The following is a 19,118-nucleotide window of genomic DNA, read 5'->3' as shown; positions in this document are numbered from 1 at the left end:
GCCTGCACAGATAAGGCCAGCGTCACCTCTGCTGGATGCCTGCAGACTCCCAAATACACCTGTCAGCTTCCCAAAATGCCACTGCTGTCACTGGCTCCTCTACAGAATCCCTCCTTTCCTGCTGGACCTTCTTCAGAGCCTTCTGTGCCAAGCCACGCCCAGTGAGGGCCAGGAGGCTCCATCAGCTGAGCCAACCTTAATTAAGTGGTACCCAGCACTGGGGTCCCCTTGAACACCCAGAGCTGCCCACCCTGAGCATCTGCTCCAGGCAGAAGATAATGGGAGAAGTTTGCTGTGGACACAGCTTGACCGTGAGCTGCCCAATTTGGATGGCATGGAAGGGAGGGTGGGGAATACAGATCCTTTAGGATCACCTATCCAACACGTTGCTCTGCCTGGACACTTCTCTCTGGCCAAGATTTCCCCGGATATTACAGGTACAGGAACAAGGAGTGTGACTGCAACAAGCAGGCTGGGAGGAATTTCCTGGGCAGGGCAGGAGTAAAGAGTTTAAACCCCTCTAATTTAAACAGATGGGAGGTTGAAAGGACACGGAAGAAATGTAACAGAGATACAAGGAAAAGGGACGTATCAGGATGTCCTAATAAGCCCCCAAAGCTCTCCAGGCCCCCACCCAAGCTGAACCCACCACACAGGTGACTGCTCAGGCCCAGCAAAGGGTAAAGGGTTTCCATCACCCTTCATCCCCCACAGCAGCCTGAACAAGGCAGGAGTAACAGAGTGAGGTGGGGACAACTGGCAGCACCTGTCGTGGGAGCCCCATCATCCCAGGGAGCCCATCTGTGTGGGGAACTGCCTGTAAGAGCAGACCTTGCTCTGGGGGCACCTGCATGAGGAATTCATCAGGTCAGTGGCACCAGCTTTTACCTCATCAGGCCCCTTGGTAGCAAAAGCAACATCCACATCAAGAGGGAGCTGAGGGAGAGGCTTTTCTGGCGAGGGTGGATGAACAGCAGATCCTGGTCCAGAGCTGCAGGGAACAGGCTCTGCTCCAGCCCCACTTCCCTGCTCCCATCCCAGGAGCACCACCCCATGTTCATGTTCCCCATCCCAGGAGCACCATCCCATGCTCCCATCCCAGGAGCACCATCCCATGTTCCCCATCCCAGGAGCACCATCCCATGTTCCCCATCCCAGGAGCACCATCCCATGCTCCCATCCCAGGAGCACCATCCCATGCTCCCATCCCAGGAGCACCATCCCATGCTCCCCATCCCAGGAGCACTGCAGCAGGAAGCTGATGTTACTGAGCAGCTGGCTTGAGGCAATAAAAACATTCCTATGCTGTTGCCAGCTCTGATATTCTGTCACTTGATCCCACAGTTTAGGAAGGACATTGCTTGAGGACCATAGGGAGCAGCAAGGGAAGGATCCGGGCTACGAATGGCCCTGGGACAGCCCCAGGCACACTGGGGAATGCCAGCTCAGGTTGGGCAAGTGCCTGGCAGCCAGTGAGGTGGCCAAGGAGCCCAGCCCACACAGCACAGCCAGGGCAGGCATCCAGCCACTGGTGAGGCCACCCTGCTGCCCTAAAGAGAGAAAAGGGAGGAAAAAAGGAAAAATAATCAAAGCCTCAAAGGCACCAGCACAGCTGAGCTCTTGGTCATGGCTGGGAGCAAAGCTGGGGTTCCCGAACCTGGACCCCAGTTATCCAGCCCTGGAGCCCTGTGAATCCACAGCAGAGGCAGGGCAGTGCCCCTCTGCAGGCAATCCCATCCCACAGATAGAAAGGCACCAGGCAGCAAAACCCCCAGCCTGGCCCAAACCAGGCTGGAGATGGATGTTCCCTCCTGCAACCTCATGCCCCTGCCCAGCCCTGGCAGAGAGCCCCACTCCTTGCCCCAGTGCAGCCAGGAGTGCAGCTGGCATTGCCACTTCTATGCCACTGCCCTGCTCTGGAGGAGCACGGGAGGTGCCCGGCTGCACAGGGCCTCTCCCTGCACAGGTGACCTTCAGCAGCCCATCTCCCATGTGTGCCCACCCCTTGCCTCCCTCTCCTAACAGGATCACTCCCTTGCATATGCCTGGGAGCAGCACCATCAGCTCAGTAATCTTCCTAAATACAGCAGTTACCAGGTGACTGGGAAAAAATCTCTTATACTGCTGATGCTGCTAATGGAAAATTTCTCCCCTTTTGCTGCTGCTTTCAAAGCCAGTCGAGGTTTCCTACAGACTTTGTCTTGCACTAAGACAGGAGAGGTGAAAGCACAGAGAAAGGAGTGCAGGAGTGGTGGGAGACAGAGAATGTGAAACAGAGGGAACTGCTGCTTCTGCCCCCTCCCCACCAGCCACCTGTGCCCACAGGCAGAGCCCTGGCTCCAAATCTTGTCTGCTTCCCACAGGCAGCCACAGCCCAACCTCCCCCTGCAAGCAATCCCTGCTTGCCCCTGACCTGCAGCAGGACACTGGGGGCATTCAGAGTACTGCTTCTTGCAGGGCAAACACGGGAGGCACCCAAAGGGACAATGGGCCAAAACTGTGGTGTTTTTCCCCACTTTCCCCCTTCCCAGGAGACAACCAGAAAGCCTCACCCAGCCAGTGCAGATGCAGGCAGCCAAGATCACTGCTCATCCCCTCTGCATGCCATTCTGCCTCTTCAATACCATTAAGTGTCTCCATACTGTCTGGACACTGGAAACCTTAACTGCATTAGCTGAGACCCGAGCAGCAGCACAAGCATTCAATTCTTTTAAGTGGCCCCATTCTTAAGCTGGTTATGCACAAGAACCATCTCTGCTCGATGCCATCACACACCCCACAGGCAGTGATGGGGCAGGACTGGGGAGCAGCGTGGGAACACAGGCCAAGGTTCATCATCCTCTACTTCAAATGGCTGCTACAGGAGGAGGACATTTGGCCACAGGCTGTACTGTGGTTATTTCAGATGATAGGAGGCATCAATCGAGACATCTTTTCTTTCAGCTCCAACCCCAGCCTGCTCCACACTCTACATGGCATTTTGGTGTGATGGCAGATGTTTCTCAAGCCACCTGCACCTGCAAACGTGTTAAAGAAGCGTAAGATCAATATCTCATCATTCCCACATGTGGCACGGATCAGCTCTCCCGTGGTCCCAGCCAGCCCCGTGCTGAGCTCCTGTCACACCAGGAAAGCCCCAGGGCTCAGCCCTGTTTCACAGCCAGCCAACACCACACATCAGCACCATGTCACCCAGGCAGCACAAAGGCTTGCCCATCACACAGCTGAGCTTCTCACTTTTCGGGCTTAGGAGGGAGCAGGGAGCAAGTTTTGGAGGTAACATCCATCTGCGTGGTGGCACTCGGAGGTCATTCACCACCCCGCTCCCCACAGAGGATTGCAAGCTCTCTGCATAATTCTGAATAAAAGCTCATTATTTCTTCCTGGAAAAGAGAAACAAAAGCCTCTGGCACACAGGCATCGTGGAAAATCAGCTGGGAGGAAGGGGGAGCAGGGGGCATCCCCAGCCACCAGCCTCCTCCCGTGGCAGCTGAGCTGCAGCAACCAGCTCCTCTCTCCCTCCATAGTTAATCTTCTGTTGCCACTAGCTGGTCAACGTGGGTACTCTTGGAAAGCAGCAGCTCCCCGAGCACAGCCTGCACTCAGCTACACATCCCCAGCTTTAACTGGGATAATCAGCCCAGAAAATACCCAGGATGAAGCAAAACCCCTGCCAAGTCCTCACCCCACCGTGCTGGACAAGCCATGTCCAACCTCACCTTTGGGGAGGGAAGGGATGGCCTCAGAACTGACCCATTTTCCTGGGCATTTCTTGCCTGCAGCCTTTCTGGGGGTTATAGTGCTTGCAGACCTGCAGCTCAGCATCCACAACACCAGTACAACCCCACCCTGAGCTGGGCTCTCCTTCCTCTCCCCAACGATACAATCCAACATCTTGGAAAGCTGGAATAATCACACAGAAATACAAGGAGGGGAAGAAATTACTACCAGAAGGTTTTCTTCTTTCCACCCCCACCACCAGGGACCTGGCCCAGGCCCCAGAGCACACACAGCTGTGGGCAGGAGTGGAGGGGCAGGGAAGCAGCCCCACTGTCAGGTCTGCATCTGCCCCTGTCCCAGGGTGCCACCAACCTGTCTCATCCTCACCACACCATCTCACTGAGGCTTTTGGGGTGGAAGATGTGACTCTTTACCCATTGGATTAGCTGGGGAACAAAACAATACAAACAGAAAAAAACACCAAAACACATCAAACCAAAAAAAAAAAAAAAAAAAATCCCCAAAAAAACACAAAACAAAAAAAAACAACAACACTTGATTAACCAAACCTCCGAGCTGATACTCCAGGCATCTCAAGCCTAGCAGGAGCCAGTTAATGCAAAGGGAGGTGCAGAAATCAGACTCTGCTCATCAGCTTTTCTGCAGAGGTGATCCCACGTGTAGATGCCAAGCCCTGATGACAGGGTTGCACATGAGGCACCCACACAGTGCTGCTCCAGACCCCACAGGCCAGCTGAAAGCAGGGAAGGCACCTCTGAACAGCAGCATCAGTAAGTTGCAGTCACACCCACGCTCCCCAGGTGACCCTTCAGCCTCCTCACCTGCCCTGCAGGAGCTGGTGACCAAAATGAGGGTGGCTAAACCCTGCTCAAGCATTTCTAGGAACAGCAGTAAATACGATCAGCACACAGAGAACAGAGTGCTTTCCATTATTTTAATGTATTAATAGAAACTCAGAATGACTGAGGTTGGAAAAGGCCTCCAAGATAATCGAGTCCAACCTGTGATTGATCCCCAGCACACTGGGCCAGAGTGTGCTGTGTGATCCCCAGCCCAGAGCCCTGAGTGCCACATCCAGGTGTTCCCTCAAGAATAAACACTCCTGCCCTAAAGAGGAGAAGTGCAAGTTACAAGATGACTTTGGGAAGAGTTAAGAAAGAAGATAAAAGAGGTGGCACTGAACTGCTGAGGAGCTGGAAGAGCAGGGGACAATCATCAATCAGCCATACGCAGGGGCCACAGGGGGACACCAGGAATGCAGACACACGAGCCTGTTTGGTGACAACCACCAAAACAAAGCCTCTTGAAGCACTGCAGACACCCTCAAACAGCATCCATTAAAGCCATTTATGAGAAGTGCATAGTAAACTGTTCTTATGTAAGCCACTACAGGGTAAGAGCAGTGGTGAAAATTGGTCTGCCTCTTGCCTTCTCCCTCCTCTATATAAAGCTGCTCACACATAGACAGAGCTCATCTAAATTAGCTCGGAAGCAAACTGCCTCATTCCCTGAATTGCACTCGGAGCAGGCTACGCCGTGGTGGAGCAGCTTCTGTAGGGAACACACGGCTGCTGCCTGCACCAAGATCCATGCCTCAGAGAGACCTCACTGGGCAGGGATAAAGCCAGTGCCAGGCTGCACCGTTTGCAGCAGAGTAACTCTAGAAGAATTAGAGAGGGAGGGGTAAAAAGCCACAAAGCACCAGGAGTATCCAAGGTTAAGGAAAGGGCAGGATGCTTTTTCAGGAAAGGGGAGGCACAGCAATTCATAATGCACTGGTGGCACCTACATTTGTCATTTCCTGCCACCACTGGGCTTTGCTGAGTAATTTTATAGTAATGTAACTGGGGGGTAGTGGGAGAAGCATCCTTCTTGTCTCCAACGCAAGAGGGAAAAAATAAACCGAGGCGTAGGAAACACAGAAGCTGTCCCACTGGAGGAGGGACACCGTGCACAGGGAGCTGCCAGTGGGTGTTTCAGCAGCAGGTCCCCACTGCAGCCCAGGAGGGATGCACAAAGAATCAAAGTTTTCTACCCTTGTTGGTAGAGGATGAAGCCATGCCCAGCCTGGGCTCCCCACCTTCCTGCAGGTGCCGGGTGCCCACTGAGGCACAAAGAGCTGCAGCTGCTGTCCAGCACCCTGAAGTGCCTACTCGGGTGCACAGGGAGAGTGTGGAGCATCCCAGGTACCCTCCTGTGGAGCATCCCAGGTACCCTCCTGTGGAGCATCCCGGGTACCCTCCTGTGGAGCATCCCTGGTACCCTCCTGTGGAGCATCCCGGGTACCCTCCTGTGGAGCATCCCTGGTACCCTCCCAGGCACAGGGAGAGGAGCTGCTGTGGAGCATCCCCGGGTACCCACCACCCCCTAGTGGGCTCCTGCCTTCCACGAGCTGCTGCTGCTGCTGCTGCTGTTGCCAGCGTGCCACGGGCCCAGGCTCAGCTCTGTGGATGTTTCCTAGTGCTGATTTCTCCTCTATCTCAGCCCTGCAGTGGCTCCTGCAGACCAGGCAGCCCCACAGGCAGGGGTGCTACACTGGAAGCTCTCGCTTTATGCACTTCAGAGAATAAAATCTCATATAATCAGGGAACAGGGAAAGTTGTTTTCTCCCTAGAAGGAGGAATCCTTTAAAGAAAAGGAACACGCAGCACTCCATGTACCAGCTACCAATTCAGGGCATCTACCTGGAGGATGTGGCACCTCAGGACATGGTTTGGTGTGGCCTTGGCAGTGTTAGGTTTACCGTTAGACTTGCTGATTTTAAAGATCTTTCACAACTTACATGATTCCATGACTTTAAGTTTCACACCACTGCAGACAAGGCTCTGGCACTACCAGCCTTTAGCTGGAGCTCACCCACCCTCCTTTAAATGGCAAGGAGTGAGGAGAAGCACAGGAACCACTGCAGCCCTGGGACATTTAGTGAGCTGGGACTTGCTGAGCAGACCCAGAAGTACAGCCCTAGCTGCTTAAACTCATTGCCACTAAGAAAAGCAACATTTTCTTTCCTGCCTCCTGGCCTAGAGAGACTTTTGAGCCCTGCAGGACAGAGTGGCCTCAATTTTTTCTCAACTCAGACTCACTTCAGACTCAGTAGCATCAGCACCATGTCTCAGCTCTGCCAGTTTTATGCTTCCTTTTCTTTTTTTTTAAATCTTTTTTTTTCATTTCGAAAACCCCACCAGGATGGCAGTCAGGGTGGCTGTCCTGAGTTGTGTGCTTTAGGAGCCATCCTGCCCCATCCTTACCCCGCTGAGGCCAGAAAGTGATCTCTGCTCACAGCAAGATCCTGCACTCCAAGACATTCAGGAGTCCTCAACACATTTGCAGCCGGCAGGACGTCAGCTCTTACGTGTCCTCCTGAGCTCATGCCCAGACAGACACTAAACATGTCCAGCAACACGCATAAAAGGGATCCAATCATCAGAAATCAGCTAAAGATAAGGACCTGCAAAGATTCTGCCAAAGAGAATCTCTGTCTCCACCTCACTCCCAAGCCCTCCTGCATGTAACGTGATTTTCACCGCCACGAGCCCATTACTAGGCAGCAGCTGCTCTCCGGTTCCCAGCCATCAATGAAGTTAGAAAAGGATGGAGAGGGGGAAAAAAACCACCACAGAAAACTACAGCTTTAATTCCTGCTCTAGGAAAACCAGCCAGCAGAAATCCTCCACAGCCCTCACCCAGAGAAGAGTTAACTGCGAGCGAGACAGTTGCCACACCAGGAGATGGGGAGAAATGCAACAAATTTCAAATATCAGAACATCCACAGCAATTCATGAGCTAGACCTTGGGGAAGGACAAGTGTTTTACCTTCTCTGGAGGCAACAGACTGATTAATTCCAGGACCATGATGAAGCCATCCCACCATGGGCACAGCCTCCGTTTGTCTTCCAATCTGCCTCACTCCTGTGAGTCCAAGGGAACGGGAGAGGATCTTTTGGGGTCTTCTGTTCATGAAGGGGCAGGAAAACCCCCAGAGATTTGCACAAGACATGCTTCATATTTATGAGTACACACATAAGCAATATGCCAAGCAAGTAAAAGAAATTTTTAGATGAAGACATGGTCTCTTTACTGGCAGGCACTCACAGAAATAGGATTTGCTACACAAGATCGTGCCTCTGATCTATCAAGACAAATTTCTCTCCTTCAACTTGAGCTATTATCTAAGCTCACACAGAGGGGTTTCTTTGCTATCTGATATATTTAGATCAGTGCGCAATTCACACCCAGTCTCTGAAGAAATTGTCCTCTAATCTGAAAATTAACTCAGTGAACCACGAAACTTCTTGTTACTTTTAACCAGGGTACCGTAAACGTCATTCCTACCGCATCAAACCTTTCATTTGTCACTTTTGTTAGTGGAAACAGAGTATCTGGTTTGTTTCGGATTTTTATAGTTGACCAGCTGTGTCTAGGGAAACTGCAAAGCTGGAGCCCGAGAGCCTCAGGAAGTACCACCAACTTATTTATTAGGGCGTTTGCTACGGCAAAGCTTCACACAAGGTAAAATGACAGGACTGGGGGACCCAGACAGGCATTTCCCTACCCCTGCTCATCGCACCCAGTGAAAAGCAGGGACTTGGGGTCAGCTGTCCCCAGTGAGCCTGGACACGGGCTCACCTCGACACACCTGAGACACACAGAGAGATCCGCTGGAAGTCACAATCCAGCGTGTCAAGAGATACCCGAGACCCGAGTTAAGCAGGTACCCAAATTATCCTAGGTTTGGATGCCAAAAAAAACAGGACAGCTGCTGAATAAAGCAAAGATCAACAAAAACCCTCCGGTGACCTGGCAGAGTAAACGCTGCACTGCCCAGATGACATTAGGCACAGTTCTCTCGGAGGACTGGCTGATGACGGCACAGAAATGGGTAAAAGCGACGAGAGGCAGCTCGGGCACCCCATCCGCCACAACAGGATCCAAAGTACGACCACAGAATGATTTCTATTCCCATCCCCCTCCCCACAAAGCTGAGAGCGGAGGAAAGTCTGCAGCGTTCGCACAGACCCGGGCGCGGGAGTTGTGCGTGAAGCGAGAGCGAGCCTCGAGAATTAACACGAAGCATTTAATAAAACCAGGCTCTGGCTAGAAAAAACCAGCCCCTCCCGCTCTGCCAGGCTCAGCGGCACCTCCTCGGGGCTCAGAGCTCAACTTGGAGCACACGAGGCAGCCCCCATCACTTCCAGCCTGCGCGGGGTTGCTCTCCTCCTCCCGGGGAATGCTCTCCTCCTCCCGGGGCCGGCAGCGGCGGCAGCCTCAGGCCCTGCTAAAAAATCCCTCCCCGGCAGGAAAGGCGAAAAAAAAAAAAAATAAATAAACCCAAAAGCCAGGATGCAGCACAGGGGCAGGGTTAGAAAGCCCCAAAACACATCAAGCTGCCCGCGGAGCGGGGAGGGCGGACACAGAGGCGGCACGGCGGGTGTCGGATGCTCGGGGATGCTCCGGGATGGCGGGGCGGGATGCGGGACGGGACGGGACGGGGCGGGCGCCTACCGAGGGTGAAGAAGGGCAGCTCGGTGTTGTCCAGATCGTCCTGCACGGCGACGCGGCCGGGCAGCTCGCTGCGGACGAAGAGCAGCAGGCGGGACTCGGCGGAGGCGGCGGCGGGCGGCGGGGCGCCGCTCCAGCTGATGTCGTTCTCCCGGAGCACCGGCAGCGTGGACACCGTCACCGTCTTCACCCGGCAGGGGCCGGGGGGCTCCCGCGACGCCGCGGCGCCGGGCCCGCCGCCGAGCAGCACCGCGGGCGGCGGCAGCAGCAGCAGCAGCAGCACCGGCGGCAGCACCGGGGGTGGAGCGGCGGCCCGGCGGCGCGGCGGAGCGGCCATGCCGGCCGGAGCCAGGCGCAGGAGCGGGGAGGCGAGCGGAGCCGGGCGCTCTGAGCCGCCCCAGCCCCGCCGCCGCCGCCGCCGCCCGGGCCCGCCCCCCGCCCCGCCCCGGCCCCGCCGCTCCCCGCGGAGCCTCCGCCCGCCCCGCGCCCGGAGCGCCGCTCCCCGCGCCGGGAGATGCGCTCGGCAGCGGCCCCGGCCCCGCATCCACAGCGCTCCCGCATCCACAGCGCTCCCGCATCCCACACCGCTCCCGCATCCACAGCGCTCCCGCATCCACACAGCGCTCCCGCATCCACAGCGCTCCCGCATCCACACAGCGCTCCCGCATCCCCACACCGCTCCCGCATCCCCACACCGCTCCCGCATCCACACAGCGCTCCCGCATCCACACACCGCTCCCGCATCCCCACACCGCTCCCGCATCCCCACACCGCTCCCGCATCCACACCGCTCCCGCATCCACACCGCTCCCGCATCCACACAGCGCTCCCGCATCCCCACACCGCTCCCGCATCCCCACACCGCTCCCGCATCCCCACACCGCTCCCGCATCCACACCGCTCCCGCATCCACACCGCTCCCGCATCCACACAGCGCTCCCGCATCCCCACACCGCTCCCGCATCCACACACCGCTCCCGCATCCACACCGCTCCCGCATCCACACCGCTCCCGCATCCACACACCGCTCCCGCATCCACACACCGCTCCCGCATCCACACACCGCTCCCGCATCCCACACCGCTCCCGCATCCAGAGCGATCCCGCATCCCACACCGCTCCCGCATCCCACACCGCTCCCACATCCACACACCGCTCCCACATCCCACAGCGCTCCCGCATCCCCACACCGCTCCCGCATCCCCACAGCGCTCCCGCATCCACAGCACTCCCGCATCCACACACTGCTCCCGCATCCACACACCGCTCCTGCATCCACAGCGCTCCCTCATCCCACACCGCTCCCACATCCCCACCCCGCTCCCGCATCCCCGCCGAGCTGCACAGCTGCGGGGCTGCACAAGACGGGCTTTGGCAAAGGCATGGAGCGACAGGGCAAGGGGGGTGGCTTGGAAGTGGCCTGAGAGGATGTCTCCTCTCTTTTAGGGAGACATCTCTTCTTCCATGTGAGGAGGGCGAGTCACTGGTACAGGTGGCCCACAGGAGCTGTGGATGCCCCTGGATCCCTGGAAGTGTCCAAGGCCAAGCTGTACAGGGCTTGGAGCACCCTGAATAGTTGAAGACCCTGCCCATGGTGGAGGGGTGGAACTAGGTGGTCTTTAAGGTGCCTTCCAGTCCAACCATTCTAGAATTCTATGATTTTATGAAAATCCCGCTGACCCTCCCAATTCTCCTCCATCCAGCTCGTTGCCACTCTTTCCTCAGGCTATTCCTTTCTTTCAGGGAACTGCCAAGGTACAAGAGCACAGAAATGAGTTTCCTGAGAGCTGTTACTAATTATTACCCTCTCCTAAGTGAACAGTCACCTCCAACATCCAGGGCACAAAGGGATGGCTGTCAGTGACAAACCTGGAGGGGACAAGCTTGTCACCTAGAGGAAAGATTTTAGATTTGTTTTTTACTAGCCAGCCTTTAAATGGGGCCAGAAGGATAAATGACCCTGGGGTCTGAGCTCGGACTCCTAAGTCCCTCCATCACATGGATGCATCGGTGCCACCTGAAGGCTGGAGCTTGTGCTTCAAGACAAAACCAGGTGAGCTCCACCGCCGTGGTTTTGCTCACACTCTGGTTTGAACTGCGGTGGAGCCACCTGGCTCTTCCAGCTGGAATGATGAGGATGAGTTTGAAGGCAAACCTGTCCCTAGAGACAAAAGAGACACATTTGACCCCAGCCCCGGAGCCCCATGAACTCCTGCCCACGGTCGGGCATGACTAACAAAGACAAGGAGAGACAGCCTGCAGGAGCTGTGAGTCAGTGACTCACAACAACAATTTCCTAGTGACTGCTAATCTACCTGATTTTATTTGTAGATGTACATATAAAAGAAGATGTCAAAACCCTAACAAAGCATGCTTAATGCTCAGGCTTATATTATTTCCACAAGCTAATTAAGAGCAATTCATCACATGCCTATTGAGGCAAAACAGCCTTTTGAGATACCTAGGTCATCAAATGTTAAAACCACAACAAGGGCAGAATGGCAATGAATATGAAATCGAGCAAACAAACAGCTCCAGCCCCATTCCCAGGGGCCATTCCCAGCTCCAGCTTCCAGCCTTAACAAGCTGTAGCCCTGCTGTGGTGTGAGAACAGTGGCTGCTTCCAGCTACAGGAATAGAGATAAAGCAAAAAGCTCTCACCAGCAAAACAGGCAACTTGTTGCAAAACATTAAACGTGGGACCTTGGCTCTGACTAAGTTGGAGAGATGAAGTTTCTAGGCATGCTGGAAAAAATTATTCAGAGAAAAATGCAGCCCTGTCAGATGTTTGTTCAGAAAAGTGTAATACTAAGAAAAAAGTTTCCTTTCCTTTCCTTTCCTTTCCTTTCCTTTCCTTTCCTTTCCTTTCCTTTCCTTTCCTTTCCTTTCCTTTCCTTTCCTTTCCTTTCCTTTCCTTTCCTTTCCTTTCCTTTCCTTTCCTTTCCTTTCCTTTCCTTTCCTTTCCTTTCCTTTCCTTTCCTTTCCTTTCCTTTCCTTTCCTTTCCTTTCCTTTCCTTTCCTTTCCTTTCCTTTCCTTTCCTTTCCTTTCCTTTCCTTTCCTTTCCTTTCCTTTCCTTTCCTTTCCTTTCCTTTCCTTTCCTTTCCTTTCCTTTCCTTTCCTTTCCTTTCCTTTCCTTTCCTTTCCTTTCCTTTCCTTTCCTTTCCTTTCCTTTCCTTTCCTTTCCTTTCCTTTCCTTTCCTTTCCTTTCCTTTCCTTTCCTTTCCTTTCCTTTCCTTTCCTTTCCTTTCCTTTCCTTTCCTTTCCTTTCCTTTCCTTTCCTTTCCTTTCCTTCCCTTCCCTTCCCTTCCCTTCCCTTCCCTTCCCTTCCCTTCCCTTCCCTTCCCTTCCCTTCCCTTCCCTTCCCTTCCCTTCCCTTCCCTTCTTTATTTTTTTTTTTTTTTAAGGAGGAAAGGGTAGATTTTGGTTATTGGTACATGTTCTCCTTTCTTTTTCTTATTTTTTTAACATTTCTTCTAGGCAAGGAGTGCAAAGAACCAGTGCAGCATGGATACACAAAGTGACACACAAGTAGCCAATAGAAGTAAATTTTAAATATATTATTTTAGAACTGCAAATCCTGGAAAAAAAAAAAAGGAAAAAAAATCTCTTTAAGGAGAGAACTACTTTCATCTCCTTGTAGCCACTTGCTGCTCAACTGCATCCATTTGCCATAAATAGAGAATTTTTGCTGTCAAGTACCAGGAGATTGTGGTAAGGGGCTGTCCTTGAGCTATGAAGGGGATTTAGAGACCCCCACTGCTGCTGCCCCAGCCCTGAGCAAGGTGGTTCCTTCTCTCACTTGGCTGAGGATCCAGCTGAACTGGGGATCAGGACACATTTTAGGTGCATCCAGATTTTCCCTGACCTAGCACACGCCATCGAGCAGTGAGGTAAATGTTCTCCAGGGCTTAGAGCTGGAAAGCAAAGGTGAGGAGACACAGGTTGACACCCCTGCTTTGCTACTGTCAGGCAAGCCCTGAGACAGAAGAAAACAGAGGTCCAGCAGCTCTCTATACATAATTTGGTCCTATTTTGCCTTACTTTTTAGCTTGACAAAGTTCTGCTAACAACTCTGTGCTGAGCAGCACACTGAGGTGTTCCCAAGTCCTCCTGTACACCATGATCAAGGGGAAGGTTCTGCAAACCACTGCCTGCAAATGGACACATTCAGCTTCCATTTAGTCTGGGTCCTTCGCGGTGTAAATGTAAATCTCTGTTCTCATTTTGGGGAGAAAAGGATTCCACCTGCTTTTTCCTTCCAAAGAATTGAGCTAAAGGCAGAAGTTCGCTGTTTGAAAACCATCAATCATATTTTCAAAGGGGAATGTGTTAATCCTGCTTTACAAGTGAGGTAACAGGTTTCTATTATCCCCCCCTTTTACAGCACGAATGTAAATGGCATGAACAGAGTTCTGAGAGTTTCACTTGCTGAAAAAATATTCTAGGAGCACTTACAGAAGTTTGTCTAACTTGCAAATTTGGAGATGCTTTAAATCTGAACAAACTGGGGATTTTCAAGCCAATTGCATAGCCCGTAACCCAGATTGCTATTTCTAAATGAGGCCTATTTTTAATATCTTTTCTTATGCTTCATGGATCCAGCCTTTCCTCGGGGATGCCAGCGCCTGCCTGACCGTCGATTTCAGTAGCACTGGGGCCAAGAAAGCAGAAAAAACTGCCTTTCCCAGCAAAAACTCCGGATGGAAATGGAAATCGTCTTACAAGTGAAAATGCATTGCACTGACAAGACCCATCTGGGCAGGGTGAGATGGGGGACCTGACGGGTTGTCAGGAAGCACCAGCTCCATTCTCACCTCAGCTGCTGAGTGTGCATCTTGGGGGCAAATCCCTTCTTTTATCCCCAATTTCTTTTTTTTGTTGTTGTTGTGTTTTGTGGGTTTTTTTTTAATCCTCTCTCACACACAGGAATGCAAGGAAAATAATTAGCTGCTGGATAAAAATGGATAAAAAGAGATACAGAGGGCTGTGGAAATTATATCTGTACTGGTCCCAAGCGTGGGGGTTTCCACACAGAAAGCAGAAACATTCTCAGCAGGAGCTGGGAGCTTCTCCACGACTGAGAGGCAGCAGTGGGCTGCTCCCGGGTGGAGCAGCCTCTAGGAGAAGGCAGAGCATATGTTGTGTGTCATGCAAACCAGGAACCTTGGCTGTGCCTCTCTATGCCTTATGCCTCTCTCTGCCCACATTCAGGCCTCATTTTCACCTGAATGGATTTTTTAGCCGGAGCTTTGAGAGATTAAATTTATTTCTTAGTCCCAAGCAGAGCAGTTCAGCCCCAGGGCTATTTTCTTCTTCATGACAATACCCCAAATGGGATTGAGGCAAGCCCAGGATTTTGTGCCTCTGTGGAGAGCTTTTTGAAGACATTTTGCTGGAAAGTGCTTAAAGTATCTGTATGATCTAAGTTTAAAATGGATGGTGAAGGGCAAAAAAAAAAAAAAGTAATTCTCATTTAAAGGGTCACAGATGAAGCATTCTTTGACTTTCAATCCTGTGAGCTGTATTTCTGGACACCCAGAACTAATGCACCTTTTATTGGCTGGTATAGATGAGGAGGTTATTACAAAGATACCAATAGCAGCTTTCTGAAGTGGTTTTCAATTGGCCCTATTACTAAAGGCATGTACATACAGCAGGGATCATTAAAATGCACTATGTATTTACAATACAGAGAGCAATTTGTGTTTGTAATGCCTGTATGTTGAAAATCCTGCTGCTTGCAATCAGAGGAGAAAGTCACTGGTAGAGCTCTGATGTAATCAGTGGTTTATATTTCACCCTGCCAGGGTCACATCAGCATCAATAACTCTGCTGAAGGAGTGAGAAAGATTTTTTTTTTATTATGATTGTGAAGTAAATGGAACAAAATTAATTTTATTTCCAAGCTGCAGTGTACAAATGCTGCTCCCCAGCCACATGGTACCTGACTGTAGTTGGTGACCACAGGGCTCCAGCTGTGCTTTTGCCAGACACAGGAGACAGGCTGGGTCAGCAATTCCAAGAAACACCTCCAGAGAGAGGAGGGGGTGCACTGAGTGCCCTTTGCAACTCGGTTCTTGTTCCTGGGTGAAGGGCGAGCCCACGGCCCCTCGCTGTGCTCAGAGATGCAGGAGATGCTGCTTCCTGACACAGCATCAAAACAGGAGCTTCCTGACCACTTCCAGAGAAGTGCCCTGAGGGGACACTGCCAGCTTTACCCTCCCTGCTCCAGCAGCTAGGAGAGGCTGAATTTTCTCCTCCCTCCTCAGGTACAAGTAGTTGGTTGCTGCCTTTTACAGGAGAGCTGTGTGCTGGGAGCCAGCACTGGACTGGGCTCAGCCCTCAGGAGGGCGGGCAGGGGGAACAGGGAGCTGCATCATCTGCAGAGCCAGGAAAAGCTGTTCAGCGTTTTGGGCTGAGGTGCAGACTGAACAGCTGTGTTAAAACCAGCAGCTCACTCAGCCAGGGAAGGCTGTGCTCAGGTGCCCACGGCCATGGCATTTCCTAGATGTCCTCCCCTCCTGCACTGCCTGCCTCTTTAGAGCTCCCTGGGGCTCACTGGGGGCTCAGCCAGACATTGCCTGTGTGTGGTAGCAGCAGAGTCTTAGGCATGTCCAGGACCAAAGCCACCCTGGAAAAGGACTTTGCACACCCTGAGGATGGAGCCAGGCCTGTTACAATCCTCCTCCCAAACAGCCCCACTGCCAGGCACGGCCAGCCTGGCTGCCAACAACCCTTACAGAGGAAGGCAAAACCCAAGGAAAAGTGGAAAGCAACCTGTTGCTTGAGCCAAAGTCCAAGGAATGCGGCTGTCCCACCCCCTCCTTCAGAACCCCATAACCACTCCATCACTGCCTGCCCTCTGACACAACTTCATGAGCAGCAACAGCCTCCAGTGTGGCTCCTCTCCTTGCCAAGATGAAAGAAACCTTCAATGCATGTAACTCTTGCACTCTGCTTAATTAATCAGTTTTTGCATTACAAGTGAAACTTCTTTGATGCATGAAATATTAAGGAGCAGCACAGGGAGGGGAAGGAGGGGGGTGGTATTGGCTTTCACTGCCTGAGAGATGGATGGGCTGAGAGAGCCAGGGGCTGAACTGCAGGCAGCACATCTGCAGCAGGACAGCCTGCCCAGCTAGAGAGAGGTGCCAGCCAGCAAAGACATTCCCTGCACTCCTTGCCTCTCAAGCAGATGGTTTTTGGGTTTTTGCTCCATGTTCAGGCCTTACATGTTCATCAAGGTTTGCTCACACAGGCATAGGAAGGGGACAGTGCCTGATTAAACTTTCATGAAAAATAATCTCTGGTTGATTCATTGTTTTTTTGGTTTTTTTTTTATCTCATGATGGCTGCAAGAAAGTGAAGTGAAATGAGTCTTGGGTGAAAAGAAACAGCTCCATTCTGGAAAAGCCAGACAGGCTTTTAGTCAGATGAGGCTCTCCCAAAGGATGTGTGAGTAGTTATCTGTGTTACGGGCTTGGAAGTGCCATTTCCACGCTGAGCTCTGAAGGAGGGAAGGCAGAAATCCACACACATCAGTGTGGATATTCCTGCAGCCCTTCCTCACGCACAGGAGGGATTCAGTGCCACGGTACGAGGTGTGTTTGGCACCAGAGAGCCACTCTGCTCTTAGACAAAACCCCAAACCTCTTTTTTCTCCCAAACCATCACATTTGATCAAAGTCCTCTGGCAACTCTGCAAAGGAGCCCAAAGCATAGCCCTGAGTCTTTGCTTTCCACCCTGCTCCTTCCCAGCTGACTCATTCAGGAGCTGTGTTGGCTTCTGAAAAAGAATCCATCAGTTCAAACCTGCTTGTACTGAACCATCAGCCCTCCAGAGCATCACCATGGCCTGGCTGCTGAGCCAAGCAGGCAGGTAACACATTCCCCATAAACAAATGGCAATGGTGGGCCTGCATTAGCTGCATAAAGGGTAATAAATGAATAAATCGGTTAATTATGCCCACCACAGAGTTTAATTAGACCATCTTTGTTCACTCTGCTTCAGCCAGAATCTCAATTATAAATCTTTATTTTCAAGGTTTCACAGCTTGGACATAAAAATTTGCTCTGGGCTTAAACATGACACACAAGGTCTTCTGTTCAGGGACTGCTCCAGTTTTTTTAACCAATCTTTCTTAAAAAGGTCAGGTTGGAAGACCAGATGGCTTGAGGGGAAGGTAATGAAGATGCAGGGCTTTTCTGAAAGAGATGGCTGGATGAAATTGTGGGCAGCTTAACAGAGCTGAGGCATTATTAAAGGCTGCTAGGTGAAACCGCACTCGACTCTCCCTGATCCCAAAGAGGAGTCTTGGTGCAAAATGCGACTGGGGCTCCTGCTCAGTGGCATCCCCACTCCCCAGCAGCAGAGATCAAGGGCTGCAGGGGCTGGGGAGAGGGACCCTGGGCCCCCGGGGCAGGGCCAGGCAGGGGGAGCTCACACACCTGGCTCCTGCACAGGGAATGTGCTCCAGGCTCTCAGGTGTGTGCGTGCTGCTTCCCCCCCAGGAATCGCTCCTCTGCCTCCTCCTCCTCCAAGGAGGCCAGCTGGGTGACCTGCAGGAGCTGGAAAAACACAAGGCAGATGAGAAATGATTCCACTTTTTAAATTGTTACGATTCTGAAGGTAATTTAGGACCCACCTTTTGCTTTCTGGAGTTGACGGTATTGAAATCCAGTACTCAGTCTGGTTAAATGTGCTCTGAAATATTCGGATCATTTTAAAATGTCAATAGTGTTACAGGAAAAACAGAAAACTTGTTTACCAGCAGCAGAAGCATCTACAGTCTCAGGTCACATCTTCATCCAATCCCAGGCATGCTATTCCACATTCCCCCATTGAGTTAATTAGTTGATTTGCTTTCCATGCCCTATGCCAAGCCCCCACCTCCCTCTGAGGGAAAACAGGGATTGTCAGCAGAGCCCAGCTCAACAGCCAGCCCTGAGAAGATTTTTCCAGGCAGTCCCACTGGTTATCCAGACCACTGGTCAGCCCATCTTTTGGCTCAATATGTATATTTTAGGAGCACTGCACGTGTCTGTTCCTTTACTACCATGACAACCCTGGCACATGAGAATTTTGACAATCTTTTCTCCACATGCCTGCCCCTAATTCCCCAACAGTGCTGTTCTGCACATCCTACCTGTCCTAAATACTCATGGGGTAAGCTAGAACAGATCTTGGGTAAGCCAGACCCCAGGACTGCTGATTATGTCTTTAACCAGCTGGTCACAATGGCTTATTGTCTGGTTAGTTCACAGAATCACAGAATCACAGAATCTCAGATCACAGAATCACAGAATAATGAGGTTGGAAGAGACCTCTAAGATCATCAAGTCCAACCCATGCCCTAACACCACAACTAGACCATAGCACCAAGTGCCAACTCCAGTCTTTTTTTAAACATATCCAGAGATGGTGATTCCACCACCTCCCTAGGAAGACAATTCCAGTATTTTATTATTCTTTTGGTGAAAAGTTTTTTCCTAATATCCTAATACCTAAACCTTCTCTGATGTAGCTTGAGACTTTGAAGGGTTAAATTCACCATAGAATTTAACCCTTTGGAAACACTGGCTGCCTGATCTGTGCCAAACTCCTGCTCAGGAGGCTTTGATGTATGGCACGAATTACCGGTAATAAAGAAAAAGATATATGGGATGGATTAATCAAATCATAAATTTCTTAAATCTCTGTGGCACTCCATAAATCAAATTTGGCTGGATGTTACTGGCCTTTTCTCAATGTATAACAAGAAGTAGAGATGACCTGTACATACAGAGCAGGTTTTTTTTTGGTGGCAAATTGGGAAACTCTGGTTAAATGATTAAAGAGAGTGAACAGCTTTTCTATAAGGAGCATGTTTATGTATGT

The 19,118-nt window shown here is 51.8% G+C and overlaps 1 protein-coding gene across 1 annotated transcript in view; it reads right to left on the bottom strand.

Annotated features, from left to right (window-relative positions):
• ASTN2 (astrotactin 2) overlaps positions 1 to 9,608 on the bottom strand; it is a 334,716-nt gene extending 325,108 nt beyond the window's left edge. The window contains exon 1 of the mRNA XM_021551387.2: positions 9,244 to 9,608. Within this exon, the coding sequence (XP_021407062.1) occupies positions 9,244 to 9,577 (334 nt within the window). The 5' untranslated portion in view covers positions 9,578 to 9,608. The remainder of the gene's footprint in view (positions 1 to 9,243) is intronic.
• Positions 9,609 to 19,118: the final 9,510 nt, after the last annotated feature.

This window comes from Lonchura striata, chromosome 22, assembly GCF_046129695.1.
Source record: "Lonchura striata isolate bLonStr1 chromosome 22, bLonStr1.mat, whole genome shotgun sequence".
Taxonomy (NCBI): Eukaryota; Metazoa; Chordata; class Aves; order Passeriformes; family Estrildidae; genus Lonchura; species Lonchura striata.
Note: the sequence above shows the minus strand (reverse complement) of the source record. Positions and strands in the feature narration are given on the sequence as shown.